Below are 12,187 nucleotides of genomic sequence, written 5' to 3'. Positions count from 1 at the left end.
TCTTATCTTGATAACTTCAAGATCTGTAGCGCAGTTAGCAAAGGATTGTTCTTACATGTTTAACAAAAGGAATAGCTGCCTGGTTGTTGGGGTTTTTCTTTTTGTTTATATGGGGTTTTTTTGTTTTGTTTTGGTTTTTTTTGGGGGGGTTTTTTGGTTTTTTTTTGAAAGGCCCATATATACCTCCCTGAGGGAAAAGCTGCAGCATGAGCTCAATATGATAATAGGCAGCAGAAGGTCTATGTGGAAAGGATAATATTAATAACACGGAGGACAGTATCTAGTATTTAATAACATCTAAACCAGCTGGAATTTTAAAAGACCTTCTGAAGAAGTAAAATTATGATCTTTATGTTCCTTTGAAAAGCCCAGCTTCAATTAAAAAACAACTTCAGTGACCCTAGAGGCTTTGAATAGGTTCATCACACGAGAGGCAGCTTTAAAATTCTATAATGTGCAATTGCTTTTAGGAGCAATCAGCCTCATACTTTGGTTTTTCCTGTGATTTCTTGTGATCCACATTTCCGCCATTTTTGTTCTAACCTTGAAAATGGTTGAATGCAGTAGAGTGTGCATTTCCATCAAAGAAACTACCAGCACTGTTCCAGATCAGTTGAAGTACATAGATCAAAAGACTGAAGTAAACTATGTGAAAGGTAGGTACACCTCTTAGATGAGATTGCCCTCTGAATAAATTTCTGAAGGTGGTTATGGGTTTTGTCATCACTGACACAGAAATACACGTTTGCTGCAAGATTTACTAGTGTCAGTAGTGAGAGCACTGTTTGTTTTCTCTAATTCTTCTTAGGTTTCCTTCACAGCAAGATGAAAGTGTCCGTCCTCACCCTGCTTTTGTAAGTGGTAGCTAGAAAGCATTATCCATTCTGTGGCATAAAAGTGTTTCTGTGCAAGATTTATTTCCTTGAGGAATGTACTGTTTGACTTGTTTTTAAATGTGCTAAATGCCTTCATAATTGATTACGTTGTTTGTATTGGTAAAACTGCAACTCTTCTACCATTCACAGAAGTTGTCTATCTCTTTGGGGGGAAAAAGGGAGAATTTTACATACCTCAAAAGAGCGAGAGACTTCCTAGTTGCTAGTCTGCTTCTTGTGAAAGGAACTTGCATTATATGGTGATAGATGGTTTGCAGGCTCAGTTCAAGCATTTAAACCAAATTGCTGTAGGAGCTTGCTGTCAATCATCTTTTCCATCTGCTGGAGATGATCAGTAAAACCTCACTAAACCCATTTTTCATCATGGCTTCTACAAGAGCACATACAGCATAGGCATCTATCTAGTGGCTGACTTACATCAAATTCATCAAGTAAAATTGTTTTCGAATGTTGATCAAGAAGCATATGAGATATACTATTTTCCCTGCTTGAGAAGCTATTCCTGAACCTTCCTGTTCGTGAGATGCTATCTTGCAGGGTAATTTTATCTCTTACTAGCTGTCTTTCTGTTCTTCAGCCATGATTATCATCTAGTGTAATGATTTCTTTCATCATTGATGCTCACATCTTTGTGTGTTAGTGGGTATCCATCTTATTTCCTTTCAATATTTGATCAGTTACAGTAATTGAGACTTCCCTGTTGAGAGGTTGATTGTTTTGCTCCTTTGGTCACCCTTTGCCTCTTTGAGGGCAAGTTCATCTTTTGTGTGGGTGTGGAGGGGGAGGTGTTTGAGCAAAGAAACCACATATAATATAAAAACTATATCACACAAGCCATTTATGTATTGCTATCAATACATCCCATTCTCTCCTGTAAAGACCCCAACTAGGATATCTAACACCAGAATTACCCTCTTAATTTTCTTCTTTGTTTTATGTCAGTCCGGTTCTACCGGTTGTCACTTGCACCTGATGAGTTTTCCATCTATAGTAGAAGTTCTTGGTTAGTTTTTAAGTGCATGAATACAGATTTTGTGCTGTTAATTTAATCACATTTCTGTTACTCTTTCTTAGCTCAGTCATCGAATAAAGTAGCATAAAAAATGATGAGTTATCACATTCCTTTTCTTCCTTGGGAATGCTGCCTTTATTTAATCAGATAATTTCATTCACGCTCCTGATGTTGATACTAAGATGGGTTTAATTAATAAACACAATACTTCTTCTTTGGTAACTCCCCAAATAGTTAATACATAGTGCTACTTTACCTTGAAATGTATCCCATTGTCAGCTGCTCTTTTAGGTAGTTTCTTGCTCACCTTGAACGTGTTCCAGTTGTCATCTTTCCCATCTGATGAAGTATTTAAAACTATTATAAGATTGAAATTTGAACACAGATCTGCTTGTGTAGAAAATCAATTATCAGAGAAGAAAGTCAGGATAGTTTGTTTTTCACACATTTTTCTTTGTTCTCATTGTTTAAAAATTGGTTTTTTGTGTGCTTTGGATTCACAGGTCTCCAAATACCTTGTCTCCTTTGTGTCCCTTTTTTGAATGTATATGATGTATTTGCTAATCATCTGATACCACCTCCGAGTTTTGCTTGTGTAAGTGTGAGGCATTTCTATGCCTTCGTTCATTCCGTGATCAGTATCATAACTATTATTAAAACCTGAGGTAAAATATTTCAGATTTTTATTTTTGTCCTTTTTTTTTTTTTTTATGATATCCCACTTTTACTTGCTTAATCTTGCTTAATCTCCTTCTCTGGCTAGACAGCCTCTACTCTTTACTTGGATTTTCCATCCAAAGTCTACCTCAGCATGACTGCTGACACTTTACATTTCCAATGCTTCAAGCTTCTATACCAATGCTGTTGCCAACTTAACTTTTTCTTGGGCATCAGAGACTTCCCCTTCCCCTGCTATAGGAAACATTCACTTGAGAGGGAAATTCTCACAGTGTCCATCATAGAGAACTTACTATTCATCGGACAATTGAAGAAATTACTTGCCTATAGCAGATAGCCATCTGGGAATCCTAGAAGCTGTTCCACGCTATTTGGGCTATCCAGAAGCATAATTTTAAACTTTAGGCTGTGGCATCAGCTAAGAATGGCAGTAAGCAAAGATGTTTGTACAATTCTCTTGATAATAATTTTAATAATAATCATCATAATCTGTTTAGATGAAAGCCATTGTACAGGACAGGCAAAGTTGCACAGATGTTGACAGTTCACCATGAAGTCCTTCTCAGTGTCTTTCTATCTAAACTGCTTTGTGTGCTACTACAAGAAAGAAATGTATTATAACTGAGACACAGGTTTTTATTAGCATTTTACCTCAAGTTGGGTATGATGGAACTTCAGTTTTAGAGGAACATTCGGCTAAAGTACTATTAAAATACGATGCTGTGTTCATTTAGTAATAAATTCTAGTAGTTGCAGATCATTTCTATGTTCAGGTTGTTATCTTGTAATACAAGATGTTGTCAAGTACACTGGAATCTTTCAATTACTAGGACTGTATATTGATTTCTTCCTTCTAAATTCAGGCTTAAATCAACCAATCTGACCAACAGTTTGTGTTTGTGGCTCATGCTCATCCCTTGTACCTTACATTATCATGTTTGACCTCCTCTAGTTGGTGTGGAGTACCACTGCAAGTCCAGCACAGCCATAACAGAGCTCACATTCTTGATGTGGTATGTTGGACTCCTACAGCCAACGTTTCCTTGGTCTGTCTTGTGCTGCTGAAGCAGTGGATGCTGTGGCACCCAGCCTTGACAGCCAGAATGTAACAAAGAACAAGTCTCACAAGGAGCTGCTGAGGGAACTGGGGTTGTCTGGCCTGGAGAAAAGGAGGTTCAGGGTTAGGGAAAGAAAGAAAAATAAGAAAACACTTCCTGCATGGTAAAAGAAACATTTAAATTATGTCATTTACTGGAAAGCTGGAATGCATTTAAGCAGCTATGATATTCTTTAGATTTCTTGCTTTGATAGATATCTGTATAGTCAAAAGATAACATAATTTAAAATCAGTATTTTTTTAACATTTCCCCTAAAATAAACATCTTGAGTCTTTTTCTGTAGGGTGAAAAAAGGGAAGATTGATTTCTCCCAAATGTGCCTTGGAACCTACTCCATTTACAATTTTACCATTATAAATTGATTCTTGGCAATGTATATACTAGTGCTGCAGATGCAAGCAATTTTCAGATAAGACAGAAATGATCAATCATTCTTCTGACTACAGTGTGGAGAGGGGGGAAGAAAAAGTGATTCCATGGAAATTATGTTTTTGGGAGTACTGATTCCCAACTCCTTCTGAGACTGATTTAATCTGGCAGAAGGATGATTTCAGCAGCAGTGCCGGCTTTAATATGCTGTCTAATTAGTGATGAGACCTAGTTTTCTTTCTGGCAAGCAATAAATAAACTTGTGATTATTTCTGGATTACAGAATAGTAGTTGAAACAACCAGTAGGAAACCCATTTTGGTAAACTTTTCTTTGAAAACACCCTGATGTTCTGAGAACAACAGCCTGTGAACTTTTAAGGCAAGTGAGGTAGGGATCCAAAGCAAAAGAAAATTATTGGTAATAAAAAATTATGTGGTGATCAAGAACTCTGTTGTCCAGACAAAGAAATGGACCAGCTGTACAAGCTTCATTCTGGCATCCTCAAATCCTGATGTTCACCTTTGATAAGAAAACAGTTATATTTGTGTTTAATAACATCTTTTGAGAAAGATACTCGTGGTAAGCAGGATGAATAGGTGGGATGGGCAGCTCTGTGCTGAGCGTGGGACAGAGAAAGGTAGGTAGTGATGGGCAGCTGTGCTGGCAGAACAGCACAGCCACAGTGGCTGTGTATACCTGATTTTGATGTTTGTAAGATAATGTGCTGAATCAGTGGCATCTTTCTGGGGCCTGTTGTAGGATTACTTGTTTGCTATTTGACCTGTTCGGTGGTTTTGTTGCTGTGTTTGCTTTTCTTAACAAGCACAGAAGTAACAAGAGCTTCTCTGTTTCTTTGCAGCTTTTACGAGAGTTAAAGCACCCAAACGTGATTGCATTGCAGAAGGTTTTCCTTTCTCACAGTGACAGAAAGGTTTGGCTGCTGTTTGATTATGCTGAGCATGATTTGTGGGTGAGTACAGATTTCCCTGAGTGTTTGAGACAGTGCAATAAGAGCTTGTTCATACTGATGTGTGTGTGCTGTACCTTCATATAGGCAGAGATGCATTAGTTTCTTGCTCTGTAATTAAGGGTCTAACTGAGATCCTGTTACTTTTACACTTTAAAGCCTGCCAAAGACTACGTAGAATTTTTTTTTTAAATCAGATTGGGTTTTGAAGTGAAAAGGATTTTCCTGCAAGCTTTAATTGGAGTTAAAGAAAGTATTCCTAAATTGAGATCATCTAAAACTGTGTTTGGAAAAGTATTTAATACTTTTTTCCTGACATTTAGCGCATGCACACAAAAGAGAAAAAGGAGAAGGACTGCTTTGATGAGTCCTCTCACTGAGATGCACTGCAAGTGACTAACATACAATCATCTATATCCTAAACAGAGAATTTGTGACAGTATGAGTGGAAATAAAATAACAAATAAGTAAACTAATTGGGCCTACTGATGGACTATAACTACATGGAAGAGGAGTAGAGACTTAGATGTTTGTTATTAAGTTTCCAGCAAAATATTATGTGATTTGGTTTAGTCTATTGTAGAGGTGGACATCAGTGACATTGTGACTTGAACTCAGATGCAAATATTCAAGCTCCACATCTGTGGATAAGATGTGAGTTGCTTGGACCTGGATTTGTGTTTAAACCTGAAAGATATCAAACACGAAGTGTAATCAGTATGTTTATGATTCCTTTGAAAATACTGGCAAGGAGAGGAAGTGGTAGTATAAATTCCAGTATTACTTTTGAAGGCTTCATTAATATAGATGTTGCTATTACAAATGTTAGTGACAAGTTGCTTGATTTCTTCATACTTGGCTCTTGAGCTTGTAAATGACACAACATTTTAATTGGACGGAAAGGAAACTTAGACCATTTAAAAGACACTTCTGGCTCAGAACAAGTAAAATCATGGTAATTTGTTCCCCTTCAAAAGCTTGAAAGATATTTAATTTTATTTCTCTTAAAGGCTAGCAGGTTTGTATTTTGAAAGTTTTCTTCATCAAAGTTCAGTGGACACTGAGAGTTTGTGTATTTCACATAACTGGTGGCAGTGATGATGAAGAGAAGTGCATCAGCTTTGTATGATAGAATTTATGTCTGCATTAAATGAGTTTATTCATTTTATGGAACAGTCACAACAAACACATTTTACTGCTACATTTATTGCCGTGTGTTTTAAACACCTTTCTTCCTAACCTTTTCCATTTGATTTTGCTTTGGCCGTGTGGTTTTTACACTACATAGTGATTTTTCACATGATTTAACAGCTTTAGAAGAAGAATCACCGCAATTTGATGTTCTTGCCACTCCTCCCATATGGCTGGGTATTGGATATAATCTCGGTGAAGTTAATTATTTTCTATTATTTAAGACTGAAATGTTTGTTACAATGAGGTACTTGATATGAACTGGTTTCCCCACTTCCTAACTCTCTCTTACGTTTTTTTTTTTCTATGGGACATGCTACACAAATCATTTCTCCTTTCCTGTATAATTGCCCATGTTTCCTCGCTTCTTAAGCCTTTGCCAGGAATTTTTTCCTCCCTTGCATAAAGTTGGCCATGTTCAAGGCCCTCTTGGTTCTGGCTTAACCTTGGTCCTCATTTCCTTTACCGTCAGCACTTCCCAAGCATCGCTCTTAATTCCCCTTTTGTCTGTTTTGCTCACTCCCAACTTTGTGTCTTTTTCCACGCTGCCTCCTACACATGGAACAGCCTCCCAATTAACGTACGTAAAGATCCTTCACTATCCTCCTTCAAAAAACTCCTGAAAATCCACTTATTTTGTAACGCATTTCAGTAATACCAACCACTTGTCATTCTGTCTGTGTTGTGTTGTGTTTCGCATTTCCTGTGCTTTACAGCTTGTGCCCTTTCAACTCTATGGGGTAGAAATTGTAGTAGGGGTTTAGCACTTTTTTTTATTGCTTAGCACCATGTGCTTCCCCAGCACTACATAAAGACAAGTAAGTCTATTCATCATGGATATATCTGTTTATAAGGATTTAAGTTTTGGAATTGAAGGTGTGCTGTCTCTAGAGAGATGTAGATTTCCAGAGACTAATGTTTTCTAGGTAGCTTAGAGTTACTTACCAAAGTCAGTAAGTATGGAAACTGTCCTTCTGTTCAAAGCTGCCCAGCTTTAGTAACTCCTATTGGCTTCAATGAGAAGAATAAATGCTCATCACATTCAATCATTAGATTAATTAAAATCATTATATTTTTCATCTTCTGTACTGGGAACATTTGGCAAGAGATGAATAAAGTATATTAGATGCTATCTTATTCTGTTAATTTTCTAATACTGAAAAAAAAAGTCCTGTTCTAAAGGGTTGGTGCTAATTAAACTTATTAAAAAGTTCTTCTATGGTGAGCAAGAACCTTTTTTTTTTTACTTCTCATTTAATTCTCAAGAATGAAACTGCTCAGATCTGAAATTTTATGTTTAGGTAGTGCATACTTAATAATTTTCTGTAACTTCTGTTGATACCATTACCAAGGAATGTAGAAGCTATGCTAATTTGAACTACTTTAGGTAGGCATTGGTGACCACTGATTATACTGTCCTTGACTACAAACATAGTCATTGATATTAATAACTAAGCCTATCAAAGATACTTTCTTTCCTTATCTCTCAAGTTGCATTATACAAAACAGTGCAAAGCCATTAGATTATCATAGAGAATATCTAAGAATTTAGGAATTCTTTTGACAAAATGATTTATAACTAGTTTCCTTTGATTACCAAAATTCTTGGTGTAATACTCAATGTCATTATGAATTTTCTCGGCTATTTGTCTCTGTCAAAGAGAACTGGTAAAGTTCTCAGTGTACAGGATGTTAATTTTTGACCTTAAAAATAAAGGGTTTTTTTAAATGCCAAAATTTTTGCTGTTTTGTCAGCAAAGGAATAACTTCTTTATCAATTGAACTTTCTTGTATGTCCTTATTTCACCCTAGTCTTATACTTCTAGACAGTATACTGCTGTCCAGAACTTCCTGTGTAAAGTAGTTCATTTAAACACATTATTTAAATTTATATCAAATGCTTTAAATGCATGATGATTACTAAAATGGACTTTAAGAAAAGTTTGATACAAATGAGATCTGTCCTGGAGGTGAATTGCTTGTTGTCAGTCTAGTTACTTTTAGCCACTGTAGAGGTTATAATATTTAGAACTTTTCTTTTGTTCCCTTTTACAGCAGATTTTTAATATTGAAAGTATTTTCTAAAGCACACATTTTTCGTACCATGGAAAAGCACACATTTGATGACTTCAATTCCATAGTCTCTCTACTTTAAGCAGGATTTTTGATTCTAAGCAACATTTTTGTTACACTTTTTTTTTTTTTTTTACTTTTGATATTGATAGATTATCTACCTTTCCTAGTTTTACAGAGTTAATTCTCAGAGTCATTTAGTATGTTTGTATAACGTCAAATCTTTAAGATCCTCTTTTCTGGAAATATATGTTGTAACTTAAATAAGAAGCTTCTGAATGGGTTTGATCTCCTTCTGAAAAAGGGTGACATTTTTATCATAGTAAAACGTGTTAAGTATGTTTTATAGCAATAAAAAACATTGCTGGTTCTTAATAAATAAGTACATAAATAATTAACTATGATTTGATAATACTGAATGTGATAGTACATTCACTATCCAAGACCAGTTAAACCATGATCTGTGTATTCTTTTAGGTTTGGTTGAATGTTTCTCTCTTACTATTAGATTCCAGTGATCTCTAACAACTAAATGCCTAGCAGCAAATACTACTGAGAAACATGGAGTAAAATTAATCTTGGAATTATTGTTGGTAATAATAAAAATATATGGGCAGACTGGCTTTTTTAATAGGAAATACTTGTTATGTATATATTCTGCTTTTAAAAAATGCAGGGTAGAGATTATTAGCATAGTCATGTGTACCTAAACATAATCATCAAATAATGGAAAGGAGAAAATAATCTTCCTACATGTGAATTTCATAACACTCGTTGACTCTTTTAGTCTACAAATAAATGTACTTAATTTCAGCTAACAACATTTTGAATAATCTTTTATAATAAATGAAATTGGGAGAGCGTTGCATACTAGTATGTGCAATAAAACTACATATTTGTTTAATGACATGAATATTGTCTAACTGCTCTGAGTTTAAACATATTCCTTAAATATGGTATAATCAGTTACAATTCTTTCTTCCACAGGCTTCAGTTTAGCTCTCAATCTTGAAGATAATTCAGATGCTAGTTGATGACAAATTTCTCTATATACATGAAAGTACTTTTGTCAGTGCAGCAGTTTTATTTTTGTATCTTTTGAGTTTCTAAAGTCATGTCTACACTTTTGTTGTAATTCAGGTGATTCTGCTAGGTGATTCTTCATGCAGTCTTCTCTCTTGTATGCGTATTTACCAATATAGGATTCTGCTGGCTGGAAGAAGAATATAAGATTTGTCCAGACAGAAGGTGATGGACTGGCATAGGTCTTTATGGCATGATTGATTGGTTCCAAGTGAAATGGATGGGGTTTTTTGATCATCAAAGTGATGGTTGAATTTCTTGCAGAGGGCAGTGGTATTCCTTGCCCATAGCTGTTTGTCATATTCTCAGAACATACACTTGCTTTTTCTGCCAGACTTGTACAAATTTGAGGGCAGTTTGTGGATGCATTTTCTGTACCACAAAGTGTGAGAATTGGAGGAAACAACAGGTAGGAGCAGGCCTCGAAACAAAGGCAAGGTGCAAAAGCATAAAATGTGTGAAAAATTGGTGTGAACAGAGTGATGTGGTATGAATACTTTGTGTTTCACTTATATGTATACTGAAAGGGTAGCTGAATTCTGATGATTTTTATTAACATTGTATAGAGTTATTTTGACATATTTAGGACTGAAAGATATTCGAGACCTAGAAAGACCTTGGCAAAACTTAGGAAAATTATACAGGATCTGTTCATGCCTGTTCTGTGTTTCAGAGCTTAGATATTTAAAGCAAACTGGCATTAGCAAAAGTTGGCATGTTAAATTTCTTTACTAAAAATGTTCACCTCTTGTCACTTGGAGTAGGATCTTTAGTTAGGCAGTTTGGTTAATGACATTTTAAAGAAGATACTTGATGGCCATGCACTGGCGTCATTTAGAGGGAACAAGCATGCATTTTTCCTCTCCTCTTGAAGGACAGTTTATGGTCATTGCTGTAATGTTTCCAAAATTGGAAACTAAAGTGATCTCTCTAGAAGTACTTCTACCAACTTCTGTTTTGATTTTATTTTACTTGTGATAAGTAAATTGACAAAATTTTCTTAATTTCTAAAACTGTGGTGTCTGAAATGAGTTATAAATGTAGGCATATGAAACTATGATTTATGTTTGGAACAGCAAACAAATGTTACTTGGGTTCATTGGGTCTTTGCTTTCTCTTTTTGAAAATCATGGAAACAATGCTTCTTTATTTTTTATACCACCTTAAGATTTTTATTTGATTTCTTTTAAAATGCTTTACATTTAAAGTAAAACACAGTAATTTGAAGTAATTTTGTGTTTAAAATGAGACTGGAAGCCATATAGTGTGAACCTTCCTCTTGACCTTGGTACCGATTTAACATGTAGCCAAGCTTCTCTCTCTTCAATATTAAAATGTAACTTTACTTTTTATTGGCACACTGACATAATTCTGTTTTATTCTGAAAGGCTGCATTAGGGATTGGATAGAATGCAGGGTTTTTGCTGAAGGGAGTGCAAGCAGTTTGCTTCAGCTGAGAGAGGCATCTGTGTTGGCATGATTGCATTTCAGTTTGATGGAGATGCATGTAACTTTCAACAAGCATTGCCTTAAGCAGTAGAACTCAAGCAGTCAGGTTTTCTAGAGGCTTGTGTCTAGGGATTATCTCGTGTGTTGAGGGGGGAGCTCACACTGTAACTTCATTTAGTCAGACATGCATAAAATCTCTCCATTAGCTGGCTTCCTACTTTTGTGATAAGTTTCTAGGTCTGACTTGTTTTAACCTCTGTCATACTGAACAGCAGCTCTTGGAATTGAGAATGGGATGACACAAACACAGACTTGGAAGCAGACTAAAATTAGGATCTTACTGAATGTTTATTTAACTGCTGGGTAAATCCTAGGGATTTGAATTTGCTCTGTATTGTTATGCATTATGTTTGCTTTGTTTATGGTGGAGAATTTAGAAAATGCACATAGTTCTTCACTTTCAACTTTCAAACCAATTTTAATGCACAAGGTAACATAGAAGAAGGCAGGCAAACTCCTAGATTGAGTATTGTTTCATCATTTTATTTCCAAATATCTAGTTCGGTTTCTCCTCTTCATTTTTTGTCATTTATATAGTCTTGCCTTTTCAAGAGCTAAAATGGTCTTACTGCAATAATGTGGTTTATCCAATTTTCCTTGCAATTGTATTACATTTTTTGAAGTTGAAAATTGGGAATAAGCAGTTAGTAAGTAAAACCAATAGTCCCAGAGATTGCAAACAGAAATGTATAGCTTCCTTGCTTTTCTAGACTGCTAATGAATGTGTACTTTAATGTTGGTCAGTGAAGTATTAATTTAATTTAGAATAAAGACTTAAAAGCACTTCTACAAAGTTGCTGTCTTGTTTAAATTAAAAACAAAATATGTACAAGCAATAGAAAATTTTTTACTTTATGTTTATATTTTATAGTGAATACCTAGTTGACTCACATCATTTTTGGGATCCAGTCAGTGGCAGCATGTTTTTAAGATTTAGGAATCAGAAATACAGATGCACAGAAGGGGAAAATGACTTGGCTAATTTTGCTGAATAGATTTCAGTATTGCTTGGAGTTCTATTCACCTCTTATGACATGTGTTCTTCTTTCATTTTGAAGGATTTTAGATATATCAGAAGAGGGTCTGCATCTGCAGTGTTCTAATGAACTAATTAAAATGAATTTATGTCTGCATAACACTGTGGATGGGTTTCTGTTCTGTAGCATGTGACTGGTATAGTGTGGATTGACAATTAAGGCATCCCTCATTAATTTTGCTGAATGAGTCTGGGTGTTTTCCAGCTTTTTTTGGCCAGGTGATATATCAGTATATGTGACTTATCTTTAGGG

The 12,187-nt window shown here is 35.3% G+C and overlaps 1 protein-coding gene across 3 annotated transcripts in view; it reads left to right on the top strand.

Moving 5' to 3' along the window:
* The window catches only part of CDK19 (cyclin dependent kinase 19), a 128,680-nt gene that overhangs the window by 40,581 nt on the left and 75,912 nt on the right, over positions 1–12,187 (top strand). For 2 of the 3 annotated variants that reach the window (XM_032101482.1, XM_032101481.1), the window contains exon 3: positions 4,935–5,045. In XM_032101482.1, the coding sequence (XP_031957373.1) occupies positions 4,935–5,045 (111 nt within the window). Of the gene's footprint in view, positions 1–4,934; positions 5,046–6,800; positions 6,814–12,187 lie in introns of those variants that run through there. The other variant, XM_032101483.1, reaches the window with a different exon arrangement.

The sequence above is a fragment of the Corvus moneduloides genome, chromosome 3, assembly GCF_009650955.1.
Source record: "Corvus moneduloides isolate bCorMon1 chromosome 3, bCorMon1.pri, whole genome shotgun sequence".
Classification (NCBI taxonomy): domain Eukaryota; kingdom Metazoa; phylum Chordata; class Aves; order Passeriformes; family Corvidae; genus Corvus; species Corvus moneduloides.
This window is presented reverse-complemented; position numbering and strand designations above follow the sequence as displayed.